This window comes from Populus nigra, chromosome 5, assembly GCF_951802175.1.
Source record: "Populus nigra chromosome 5, ddPopNigr1.1, whole genome shotgun sequence".
In the NCBI taxonomy this organism is placed as follows: Eukaryota; Viridiplantae; Streptophyta; class Magnoliopsida; order Malpighiales; family Salicaceae; genus Populus; species Populus nigra.
This window is the reverse complement of record NC_084856.1, coordinates 17,581,638-17,595,030: the sequence shown is the minus strand read 5'-3', so window position 1 is coordinate 17,595,030 and position 13,393 is coordinate 17,581,638. Positions and strand designations below refer to the sequence as shown.

At 32.2% G+C, this 13,393-nt stretch overlaps 1 protein-coding gene across 1 annotated transcript; it reads right to left on the bottom strand.

Moving 5' to 3' along the window:
• Window positions 1–9,396: 9,396 nt before the first annotated feature.
• Window positions 9,397–12,348, bottom strand: LOC133693955 (uncharacterized). The gene is made up of 3 exons (XM_062115340.1): window positions 12,075–12,348; window positions 11,793–11,958; window positions 9,397–9,922 (listed from the first exon to the last, which is right to left on the bottom strand). Exons 1-3 carry the CDS (start codon window positions 12,133–12,135, stop codon window positions 9,670–9,672), a joined length of 480 nt encoding a protein of 159 aa, XP_061971324.1. The 5' UTR covers window positions 12,136–12,348; the 3' UTR covers window positions 9,397–9,669.
• Between the last annotated feature and the right edge of the window lie 1,045 nt (window positions 12,349–13,393).

Sequence of the window (13,393 nt, the reverse complement as noted above, 5' to 3'; positions counted from 1 at the left end):
CCATTTTGCCAACAAGCCTCTGATTTTGAAGAAAGTGATTCTGGATCCTTGGATTGGGGATCTATTAATCGTGTGGACGAGGTTTGTGGTTTTAGGTTAGTCATATAGGTCTATGTTGTAGCTTGTATTTGTCTCCAAGCTACCATCTACCTATTGCATGATTGGAAGTGCAGTGAACAAGACAATAATGTCTTCGTAGTCAATTTTTTTAATTTAGATTCTTTTTTGCCCTTTTATTTTATCAATTTGTTATTGCTGTTTTTAAGAATGGCTGGTATAATATTTTTAAGCCCTTTGGCATTTAGGTCTAACGGTTTTTTTAAAAGAAATTATGATTTTTTTAATTTTAAATTAATTTTTGAGGTGTTTTTAGAATGTTTTAATATGCTGGTGTAAAAAAATTTAAAAATAAAAATTATTATTTTGATGTATTTTTAAGCGAAAAGCAACTTCTACTACACTCTCAGACAAACCCTTACTAGTTAAGTGACTCACGTTTCATCGCGGGCCATATATCTTTTTTATAAAATTTTTTTATATACATAGGCTTTTTTCCACATGCTTTAGTAGTAAATAAAAAAAAATTATACATACATGTAATCAAATAAATCGACAACTCTTTGAGTTAACAAATGAAAAAAAATAATCATAAATGATAGCTAAAAATAAAATTAAAAAAATCAAGAAATAGATGTAGATCGATATATTTTATCTCGCAAGACGGGATATTTACCCGGTTGTGTTTGCTAATTTTTTTTTATTAAAATAAATTTCCTATTCAATTAAACGATAATAGAAATAAGTACATACATTAAATTGATTGAGTAAAATAAAAGGGAAAACAAATCATACAAGGCCGAACATATTAGAAATATTATCTAAAAATAAAATAAAAATTGTTTGACAAAATAAAGTTCAAGCGTTGTTGGGTCTGGCAGGCTGAGCCAACCCGCCTAACCCATTTTGTTAGGACCCCCGCACTTAGGCTCTTATTTTTTTGTAGCATCATGTTGTTCAATTCATTTTTTTTGAAAAAAAAAATCACATGACGCATCGTTTGATTTTACCTAGATTCTAGCCACTATACTGACTGAAAAATCAGGGCTTAAAGTTTTTGACTCAGAAACTCGTTTCTCAACCCATTTCGACTCAAAACACCATAGGAGACATGATAAACTTATTTATGACCTAACATAACCATTTCAAAAACTAAAATTAACTTGAAATAAAAAATTTTCTCGAGTTTATATCTATTTTTTCATAATCTTTAAAGGTGAAAAGACACATAATATGAATTCTCTTATCAAATGAAATCATTTAACATAAATATTAACCATTTTAATGCCCTAAATCGGTGTAAATAATATTTTTTTTTCTTTGTCGTTGAAATCTGACAATCTCTCTCTCCTCTCTCAAACCGAAGACTAAAAAGAACATTCATGAAATTTTATATAAAAATTTAATTGAAAAAAATATTAATGTATTAAATATGTATAATTTTTTAAATATGAGAACTGAATTATATTTTTTATATAAACTTTAAAACGATCACCTACTGGGGTACAATTTTATTTATTTTATTCTTACTTAACAAATTTAATTTAACTGTACTTCAATCTGGAAAAAAAAGAAGAAAAAAGAAGCAATCAAAAGTAAGAAAGATCTATATATAGTTTTTTTTTATAGGAACCCTTGACAGCCCAGTACAGGCTAGTAATCTAGAACATATTATAGAGAGGTGCACGAATGATTGTTTAAGTTTTTGCCATTTTAGTCATTGCTTCGGACAAGGAGACAAATAGCGGAATGTTGGTCACAGAGAACCATCTTGGAATATGCTGCTCAGACAGGCAAATAGGAGCGAGAAGTTGATCAAGTCTTCAAAAACATTTGACTAAAAAACTGGCAAGGCTAAAAGAGTAGCTCCTCGAATCAGAAAGAAAGAAAGAAGAAGCTAGCCCTGTGTGCTTGAGACATGTCAAACCCATACATGCCTGGACGGACGTTGACCGACTAATTAAAACCAATGACGCAGCCACCTCCATTGCATGGTTAGCTGCAGGCCGTGCTTTCCTTATCTCGTAGCATGCTGGAGCTGGAATGGCTCGGAAAATGCAACCCCTGCTAGCTGCCGCCAACAGGGAGGAATGATCTCTATCTGCTCGCCACAGCACATCGGAAAAGGAAATCTCTAAACCCTAGCTAGCAATTTTTTAAACGTGCACAAGGGGGGGGGGGGGGGGGGGGTGGCTGTCGTCCTATATTATTTAGTTGTGACCAACAAATCATTATGGGATGTACAAAATAATCAAAAAATCTCATGCATGGTCCTAACTCATGGGTCATGGTCTGAAGGACCTAAACCCTAAGATTAAGCCAAAGATCTTCCTTTTTAGTGGGGGTCTACCATAGGTCATACAAATCACAATGGCACATTGCAAGAAAGTGCAACATTGTCTGCAAATTAGCTAGCTAATTAAGCTATATCTTCGAGTCGAAATCAATGACCCCATTGCCGCATTAGCACACCATTCTTGCAGCAGAAATCCCTTGCATTACGTACCTTGTCTTAGTTTCGTGGACCAACATGGACCACCTAGCTATAACTATATAAGGTTGTCAAGATTAAGTCAAGATTTTACTCATTAAGTGATCTATTACCACATCTCAGTGCTTATCGCCAGTAAATTAACGTAATCGTATTCATTAATAATTAGTGTTAGTGATTCATCAATAACTTATTTTTCTATTGATATTTTTTTTTACCTTATAATTGTGGTCAAGATTATCTGGCCCACATGGGCCCATTGCATCGCTGTTTCTGTTACAAAATAATAATAAAAATTTAGGGTTTGAACAGGGTAATTTTATAGGCACACGAAGGTATATATTCCGTATCCTCATTGCGGGTCATATACATGGCCTCCTTTGATTATGTAAGCCCTGTTTATTTTTACTATTAAAAAATATTTTTATAAAAAATTAAAATAGTTTAAAATATTTTTAGAAAAATGAAGGCTATCAAAATAAATTAAATATTTTCTTAAACTTAAAAAAGATGTTCTTTTTATCGGGAGAATAACAACTTTATATAAAAGTGTCGGTCGTTCTTAGTGAAAGGCAAGCTTAGCAAAAACTCTCGATCTTCACGAGCATTCACCACTCTATACAATCCCATTTAAACTAATACATATGAACAAATTGCTGCATAGAATTAAAATCTTAGAATCACACATACGTACTCACCAATATTTATTTACACAAACTCATATGATGCAGCATTGGAGCTAGCTTAATTTGTTCGCAAAGCTTACTAAAATGATCCTATCTAATCAATCACATGCAAGCTCTCTTAATTTAACTATATATATTTTCCTCTCAGACTAGTGAGGGGCCATGTACACTAATTCTTTACACAAAAATGATGGAACATTCTTTCGAGAGCTCATTAATTATAATAATTGATCATCATCTTATTAGATATATATATATATGTGGAAGCAGTTGTATTAAAATTATATATATAGTAAACAACGAGGACCCCCAGACCCCCAAACTAAGGTCATGCATGGCCATTCCCGATGGTTCAGTCTGATGTTTTGCATTTGGTGTTCTTTCTCTATAATTTAATGTATTTTTTATGCACTTTCTATTGCTTGCTAAGCAAGAATATTCAGCAAAGTAAATGAAAAGTAGTGTTCAAACCATCATAGAAGCTGCAATAGATTAATTAATAAAAAAGAAGACACCAACTGCCTTGAACCCTGTGATTTTAATTTTGCTGGAAATATTAAATATTCCTTTTCAACTATTTATGATATTGAATCATAAAGGCATGCATATATATGGTAACTCAGCTTAAGGTGCAAGTAAATTAATATTTATGATATTATTGGAAATCTAATGAATTAATTAATTTATCTCCACCATCTAACCTATCTAATCACCAATACGACGAATCTGCCACTACTGGTTTGATAAAAAAGAAAAGGAAACCATCATGATGAGGATGCATGCAATTACCTAAACATAGTAAAAAAAATATTTAGTAAATGAATAGTTAATAATTATCTAGGTTATCTTTAGATTTAACAAATCAAATGGATTATGTTGGGTCAACTCCTATATGGTTTGCTTTTAAACTTGAACTAGGAAAAGATTTGGATCATAAAGGTTTTTTTTTTGTCAATTTCACTCATTTTCTTCTCTCAATTTTATCCTAAAGCTTTTTTTTACTGATCGATCAGATTGTTTTTGGACCGATCAAGTCGACAACATCACCTTAAAAAACTCAAATAGTTAGACTGAGAGATTTTTTTCTTCAATGTCATCTTTTTTTTTCTCAATTTTATCCTCATACCTTTTTTATTGGTTGGTTGAATTTGCCTTTGGACTGACCAAGTCATCTGGGTCATATTAAAACAACTCCCATATGATTTAATTTTAAACTCGATCTAGATAAGAAGTTGGGTCTAAATGTTTTAAAGTTGACGTGCTGAGTCGGCTTTAATAACAACGTCAAATAATTATCTATAGCCTTTATATTTTTTGTTATGTTTAAATCTTTTTAGATCCAATCCTCAGCGTAGCACGTGCATGTAAACTAATTTACTTCAATACAAAGAATCAAATATAACAAAATACTAAATAGGTGGCTTGTGCTATATCACAGGTCGAACTAATTTGTTTCTAACATAAAAAAATATGTTAAAATGATACAAGTGTTCCTTTAAAAGCAAAAACAGAACTGAGACTCGGGTCATTGACTCGAGGGTTTAACAAGATCGACAAACTTAATAACATGAATAAAAAAACACAATAACAATAAATAAATAGAGAAAAATCAACAACTAAAAAAAAGTTCAAAAAAATCCGACCCGAGCACATCTAGGTTTGCACACAAAATATGCAACCTGGTCGTGACATCGAGGTACCCCTGTCAAAAGCAAATTGAATAAAATCATGAAACTCAATTATTAAATAAACCAATCTTGAAGGTGAAACTAAAAAAAAATTGTTTTTTTTCAAGAAAAAAAAAAGTCAAACCAGGTTACCCTGCTAACCTCACGATAATGGGCACAAGATTAGGATAATTCTATAGAAAAAAAAAGCACGAAGATCAATTCTAAATCAATCAAATGCTGAAAGATGAAATTGAAATAAAAAATTATTTTTTTAAAATTAAATATTAAAGGATCTTGTATGATAACAAAGATAAAATTAAATATGAACACAATAACCCCATAGAGAGTAAAATGAAAAAAAAATTGAAGTTTAATTTCTAACAAACAAAATATTAAATGATGAAATTGAAAAAAAAAAATTGTTCAAAATGGGTTGAAAAAACCCAACCCCAACCCACCCGTGTCAACATGCAAAATATGAGACTTGATTGTGATACCGGGGTAACCCCGTCAAGAATAAATTAAATAAAACTATGAAGCTTAATTATTAAACAATCAAATATTAAAGGACGAGATAATCCAGATCATTTTAAAAAACAATACAAAAATCAAATAGAATACAAATAAAAAAATAACAAATCCCAATATCTAATTAAATAAATGTTTAAAGATGAAACTGAAAAAAATATGATCTTAAAAAAACCGAGGTAAATTTTTTAAACCCGAGTTAATCTTCAAAATTCACAACTAGTGAAATCTTAGACATGGACTCAATCAAGAAACTCACTTCCCAACCAATTTAATGTTGAAGAATGAAACTGAAAAAAAAAATTAATTTAAAGAATTTATCAAAGTAAAAAAACAACAATAAAAAAAATAAAGATCAAATCTAGTAGAAAAAATTTGAAGGAGAATGAAATCTATAAATAAAAATTCAATTTTAAAATCATCTCAAATAAAAAAATAGAAAACAAGATAATAAAAACCAAATCTGAAAGAAAAATAAATTAAAGGACTTCTTTAAAAAATTAAAGGGTTAGAAGTTGAAATCAAGAAGAGGAGAGTGAAAAAAAAAATCATCCACGATACTAGAGGTTTATTGGCCACACATATAGTTCAAATGACATTGACACCTCATTCATAAAAACTAAATTGAATGCGTCAATCACTTCTTCTTTTTAAATAATATATAATATTTATTAAAATACAAAATTACTATTTATTCTACTTGGTTATAACAAAAAAAACTAAATTGAAAATACAAAAAAACCCTTTGACTTAAATTTGAGATTCTTTTATAATTTAATAATAATTCAGTCATTTTATTGTATTTAAAGAAAAAAAAGGTGAAAAAACTTATTTAAGCAAGTTTAGCATTTTTTATTTTAAAAGTAATTAAATTATTTTACAATGCTAAAAAAATATAAAAAGATAAATTTATTCAAATTAATTAGATAATAACCAATAAATCAAATCACCTCAATATCAAGTCAGCTGGTTTTATTTGAAAAAATCAAAATAATCATTATATCATCTGAACCTACAGGGGAACGAGTCTAGAAGCTCGATGGTCTGTTGGCACATTTTTTTTAAAATTTTTTGATTTTAATCAACAACATGAAGAACGGCTAGGAATATATCTTATAGATAGATGATAGGGTGTGTAGGACACACACAAGTGGATCCAATGAGGACCCCCCAAAAAGAAAGAAAATACCATTGCAGATAATATAATAAGTTGTGATGGAATTGGAGGCTTATTCAGAGCCATAAAATTGTCAACTGGCAGAGCCCACCTCACCTGTTCCTGGAGTTATTGATGAAAGGGACTCCAATGGATATCTATCATCTTCTCGAATGCAAATGCCAGAAGATTTGCTTCTTTTCTATTATCATATAACAACGCGACACATCACCTGAGCCACGCCAATCTCCCTCCCTCCCTCCCTCCCTGTTTTCACCGTCTCCTTAATCTATACCAGGTAGGTAACTCATGCCCCAACAATCTGGGAGTGGTAACCCATGCTTCTTCAGCAAGTGTGGATTCCTGAGGATACTGCAGAGCCCCCACTGATCTTCTATGTTCTTGAGGGTCCTGAAGCATGGACCCATGCCCCCAGGACTAAGATGGACGAGATAACTTGGGTTTTGGTATTGGACCCCAAGCTTACTTTTTGGTGGGGAAAATTGGGCAATCAACACAGTAAATGTAAAAAGAAACGAAGGAGTAACATCGTTTGAAAAAAAATATTTGGTGAAATAACATGCTTTTATTTTGTAGCGTTTTTAAAATGCCGTAAGGTAAAAAATCTTTGATATTTAAATTTAAATATCTAACCTATAACGACGCAGTTACTACTGTATAAAAAAAATAATATCTAAAAACTCCTAAATAAATAATAATTTTTTAATATTTTAATTGAGATTTACTTTGAACTTACAAGTTAGATAAACATATATATTTTAACTCATAAAATATATTTAAAAAAAAATTTATAAAATTATAATTTTTATATAAAATAATCGATCAACTAATATAATCAGATTGGATCCAATCAGCTAACTAGTTGAGCTAAATAATTGAACTTATTTCAAACAATATTATTCCACCAATTTCCGAAGTTTACATTGCTACTTTGACCAAAAAAAAAAAAAAGAAAACCCATTTTGGTGAGAGTCCAGGCATATCTATAATGTAAGAGTATCATACCATTAGGAGTCTTGTGAACCTGCACTAAAAAAATAATATTTATGCAAACCACCAAGATCCTGATTGCAATTTCTTTCCAAACAACTTTGATAGTTGTTCGGACAACAACTCTATTATTGCCGATCACAATAATGTTATCTACATAAATAAGAATAAAACTCTCACAGCTTTCTGTTTCTAATGAATAATTAAGTGTCAGTTTTGGATCCCAGAAAGCCAAATGTGCAAAGAAAATTGGGGTCTCTAAAACCAAGCCCGTGAAAGCTTGTTTAAGTCCATAAATCTTATACTCACAGACAAAATATGTAGTAATATGATTTGTAGCAGCCGTATAGTTGAAGGACAGATTGACATGTTGTCATTTTGCTGACTTTGAAAATCAGAATAGCGAGCAGCTAACGGATTTGGAAGTAAAGGAGCTGAATTGTTGCACGATCTGGTTTGCCTCGGTTCATACCTCTTTCTGCAAGTTGCTGCTGTGTGATTGTTCCAATTACAGATTTGACAAGGACCCCTTTTCCTATTGAACCTGCTGTTCCTGTTAGTATTCTGTCATGGTCCTTGATATCCACCCGAGTGTTGATTACCGGAAAAACCATGGCCATAAGAGTTGACATGAGAATAGTTACCACCAGAAGAGACTTGCTGATAAGGACCACCGGTATTATTAGATTTCTGCACAATATCAGCAGGACTTCTGTTCTTCGAGATGATGATCAAAATCTCGTGAGCCAAAAGCTGTACATGTAAATCATAGAATGAAACTTGCTTACCTTGCATTGAAAATGCTGCATTAATATTATGATATTCACTACCAAGATTCCGATAAATAATAGCACTGAATTCAGATGGAGAGAGTGCATGACCCGAAGCAGCTAGCTAATCATAAGTATACTTGGCCTCCTTAAAAAATCGAGCAACAGTCTAGTCTTCAGCTGTGAGATCCTGAAGTTGGAGTCGTCTATTTTCGGAAACAAAACCAAAGGCATTTTCTACGGACTACCAAGCTCCAACAGAAGTCTTTAATCCAACCACACAAGTAAATAATTCCTCAGAAATAGAAGAAAGAATCCAAGAGAGCAAATGTTGATCCTTCCTGAACCAGTCATCATAGGCCCGATTTGACTAAGTGTTGAGGTGCTGGAGTTTGAAATAAGAGGAGCCGCAGGGCTAGTTCCATCAATGGATCCTTTCAATTTATCACAGTTAGGCAATGGCTCAAACTGAGTCTTCCAGACAACATAATTTTTTTGGTTTAGTTTGACAGTGAAGGAGAAGTTTGGTTGAGAACAATTATCAAAGAATTATGAGAAAAAAAGATGATTTTCGGAGATAATTTCTGTATTGCTTGTGTATAATTATGTTATAGTACACTTGTATATGGATAACATACGTATTGCCTATCCACTATAGTATTTGAATTTAAATCATACTTGGCCTAAACTACCTGTAGACACCAAGTATACTAGAAAATAGGAGTTGTTGCTTACTGCTAGAATTAATCTAACAAGATGTGCCCAGGGAGCTCAAAAAACCTAGCGAAGGAGAAAGCATTATTATAGAAGACAAGAAACAACATGATACAGCTAAGGCTACCAAGACAGAAGCAATAGACAATTTATGCTCAAGGAACTTAAAAAACCTAGCAACGGTTGCAAACTTCGTTTTTGATCTTGGAAGTGCTTATATGCAAAAGATGAATGAATGCTTATCGAGGTGTTCCATAGTGTTTTCTTGCAAAGGAGAGAAGGTAAGACTCAAGTTCAAATCTTGGCACACAAATACGATAATGGCTAAAATGGTTTATTTCGATCAGCCATTGAAGGTATGCTATAGGCATACGGTAGACCTTGTAGGCAAAGACCAACGTAATTGAGAACACTGGGTGTTGTACATGAAAAGGCATATGTCCAAGTCAGAAAGCTTTCATGTCAAAAGTTACAAAATCCCTATGTCAGTAGAGTTAACAGACTCATATCCGTCAAGATAAAACGGAACTGCAAAATTCATGTGTGTGTGAGAGAGAATTACACGATAGACCCAGCGTGTCAAGAATCAAGATTCACTAGGAAGAGCATTGAAGAAATGATAAACATCATCTTCATCAATGACACCAACTTCTGTTGAGCAAACCGAACAGCATACTGCCTTGAATGTTTCACCATCAGCAAGATCGGCCTCATTCTCACCAGCTTCTCTACTCCTTTTGTTTCGCTTTGGTTTTTGACGGCTATGCTGTACTTTGTTACTGTCAACTTTACAGTTCACAACAAAGATTGCTCTGTACTGGGTCACAAATCTTTCATGCCTGCAACACCACAATCAAAAGTATTAATCTAAATGCAAAAACTCAACTGAAAAAAAAATAAAATTCTGAGTCATGCAATCAGTGCAAAACCATCGATAAAAAACATACATCGGCTTCATAATTAGTATTATGGGAACCAGTTTAAAAGAGTGCAAAAAAGACTACACTATTCCTCCGGAAAGATATCTGTGTCCTACTATTGAGTATAGATTTGTAAAAAACAATTAAACTGAAGTGTTCATGCAGACAAGGAAGGGACACAGAACACTCACACCAAACTATTATCAAGACTCAGAATATCAGAAAAAGCCAATTGACATGTGGTGGTGATTAATGCAGTATCACATGCTACTCTGTACTCGTAATCAAATGCAAGAAAGAATTCATAACACACTTTAGAACTTGGTAATCATCTTACTTGAGCAAAATTCCTGTCCTTACATCCCAAATCCCAATCCTCTTCCAAATACTTAACATTAAGTGCTGGACCAGCTTCATGTCCCAATCATACTTTTATGAACCACAAACATGGTATTGACATAATATGCATCAAATTGAATCAGCATGAACACAGAACCAAATACTAGATGCATGCTTATTTTATTTTATTTCATTTTAAAGAAGTAAATATGTTAGTGCTCAAATACTACTTGTCACTGGCATGGTTCATCCACATAGTTTACAGGATACATGCTCTTACAGCTATTCTCAATAGTCGAGAAAAACAGGTTTCTAATATGTTTACGTACTTGCACTTACCAGCATGTTCTAGCACAAGTTTAGATCAGACTCCAAGATGGAAATTCAGAATTCAATCAGTAATTCTATCTATCTTTATTCTATGACAGATGATATTGTTTCTTGGGAAAACTCAGTCCAGATGGGTTTATCTCCTATGGTGCTTGGAACTTTGCCAGGTAAAAGAAAAGCAAAATGGTGTACTGGCTCAAGTTACTATGGAGACCCCTTCATGTTTCCAAGTTATTTCATAGTCTCTTTACTTGAAAGGCTATTCTGAACATGCAAAAGTTTGTAGGAAATCGATGCTGACTTAACAGTATAGTCTTTTGTAGTTTATTCTTGATTGCTGTTCAACTTTGTTTGTAGCATATATTCTTGGTTTGCAAGAGGCTAATTTCTGTTTTAATTGATCAACGATAAATTCATATATATAAAAAAAGAGATAAAAGTTGCATAGTGATGTTCCTACTTTAGGCTGAACTTGCTTCTATAACTTCCACAAAAGTCCACTCTAACGCCACTTGTCCATTTCAAAAGAAAACAAACCCCTTGTTCCTTGCAATATAAAGAAACCCCATTTCAATGCAGAGAAGTTAGGTGCATCTTCATATTCAGAACCTTTTAAGATTAGAAAGATACGACACCTATAAGCTCCCATATCCATGGAGTAAATTCTTAATTGCCTTATAAAAACCAAAGGCATTGAAAGGGCACAGAAACAGCACCGAAGCAGATGTTTCAAACATCCAGACTTGCAGCAGGGTGTTGTGAAACATCTGCTTTAACACTGTTTGCACTTCTCAATGCCTTTGAAGGCACCCCAAAATATTGTCTCCAATGGCCGACCACTTCATCTCATGTATAGGATTCACATAGCCAACTACAACCAAGCACCACATTCCAAGCATCATCTATCCTGAATGGTACAATCCACACACACAAAAACATAGATAATTACACTGGATATAATCAATTCATATCAACTGAAGCACAGGCAAGCTAGTGAACAAGTCTTAGCCCTCGTTTAGTGACAACATCAATCAAAACATCTCTCTTTACCATCTAAATCAAGTAAACCATTCAATAAACAAAATCCCAATTCAAGCAAAGACTTAAAATACATGCATACCTTTGACAATCAAGGCAAAGAGTGGTAAAACAAGCAGGACAACTAAGAACAGCATCAGAATTACTTCCTTTCCTTTTCTTTTGAACCCATAATTCATCTTTATCATCGAGTTCTGGATCATAAAATTCTGGCTTTACAGAATAATCTATTTCATCATCATCAGAAACTGGAAGACACACACATACACAAAAAACAAAGATTTTTAATATTAGAAAGACTAAACCTTCAATTTCACATAATTTAGAAAGAAGGGAGAGAGAGAGAGAGAGAGAGATGCTATACTTGTCTGCTGTGAATTTGATGGGGAACCCATGTTGGTGTCTCCTTTGCTATCTCCTTCCATGGTGTTAAAACTTGAAACTAAGTTGTGTTCAGCTCGGGCCGAGTCGGCGAAGCGCTTTGAGTTGAGTCGGTGCACGCGTGTTCGAATAATGGAGTAGGATCCTAAACTCAAGCTGTGAAATGTGAAGCTGACACTATTTATGTCGAAAGCTAAAGAGAAGAAGGGCTAACTGAGAAAATTTTAACAAGCACTAGCAGATAGTTATTGAACTAATCATTCAATACTTACTAGTAGTCTTCGAATTTTTTTTAGGGTTTTGAGTACATCTTTGGCTAACTAAAACTAAGTTTCAATTAATTGTTGTTAATTTTTTTTTTGAAAATAAAACTAGTAGATTTATTTATTTAAAATATTAATTATTTTTGCTTTAATAAAAAAAGCACCATTTTTTTTGTCAATGGATAAAAAATTCCAATCAACAACAATAGATAAAAGTTTTGAAGGTTGACACATCAATAAAAAAATGACATTAAATTTTTAATTCTGTTTAATGACTATTAATTCCCACGCTCTACAGCTATAGGTATAGTTATTAAACTCGGATTAGGAGTTGACTCAACTAAAAAATAGGTCACGAGTCATTTAGGTTAATTAGGGTCAATCCGAGAAAATTAAAAAAAAAAAGTACTACAAATCATTCTAGCATCCCCTTGTATCTACGTAAAAAAAGATAAATAATGCAAATCTCTTTCACTAATTCACTTTGCTAAAAAATATAACAAAAAAAGAAAAGATAAAAGAACAACATACTACCAAAAACAATTAATTGACAAACACTTAAGAACAATTTAACAAAAGTAATTAAGCAAGCTACAAGTTCAAGGAGCAAAGCAATTAACCAATTACAATTTTAAATTTTGTATTTTGATAGATACTTCATTACAAATAACATTCTCATTAATAGATCATAATTTTATTATTTTAAATAATTTTTAAATAGTTAAAATAATGACAAACACAATATAAGTATCAATGATGCAACTTAATAAGATAAATTAATATTTGAAAAATTATAAAAAATAAAATACTTTTTTAATCTCCGATTATAATGAATGTAAAAAATGTTATTAAGTCGTTGATGCTCCAATCTATTTTGCTTCAGGTAGTGGATATGTTAAAAAAATACTTAAAGTTCTTTTATAACTTAAAATGTTACAAATTTGATTTAAAAATTATATAGCCAACTTTTATAGATATGGAGCACAAGTTTTATATCTCATCCACCATCTAACATGTTAATGAACTTAATGACTGTTGA

What these genes read in the sequence shown, in the direction of transcription:
- LOC133693955 (XM_062115340.1), bottom strand. Translation starts at nt 12,135, where the DNA reads ATGGAAGGAGATAGCAAAGGAGACACCAACATGGGTTCCCCATCAAAT. An exon ending in ATCAAATTCACAGCAGACAA is followed by an intron (nt 11,959 to 12,074) that starts GTATAGCATCTC and finishes TGTGTCTTCCAG; the next exon opens with TTTCTGATGATGATGAAATA. An exon ending in CTTTGCCTTGATTGTCAAAG is followed by an intron (nt 9,923 to 11,792) that starts GTATGCATGTAT and finishes GTGGTGTTGCAG; the next exon opens with GCATGAAAGATTTGTGACCC.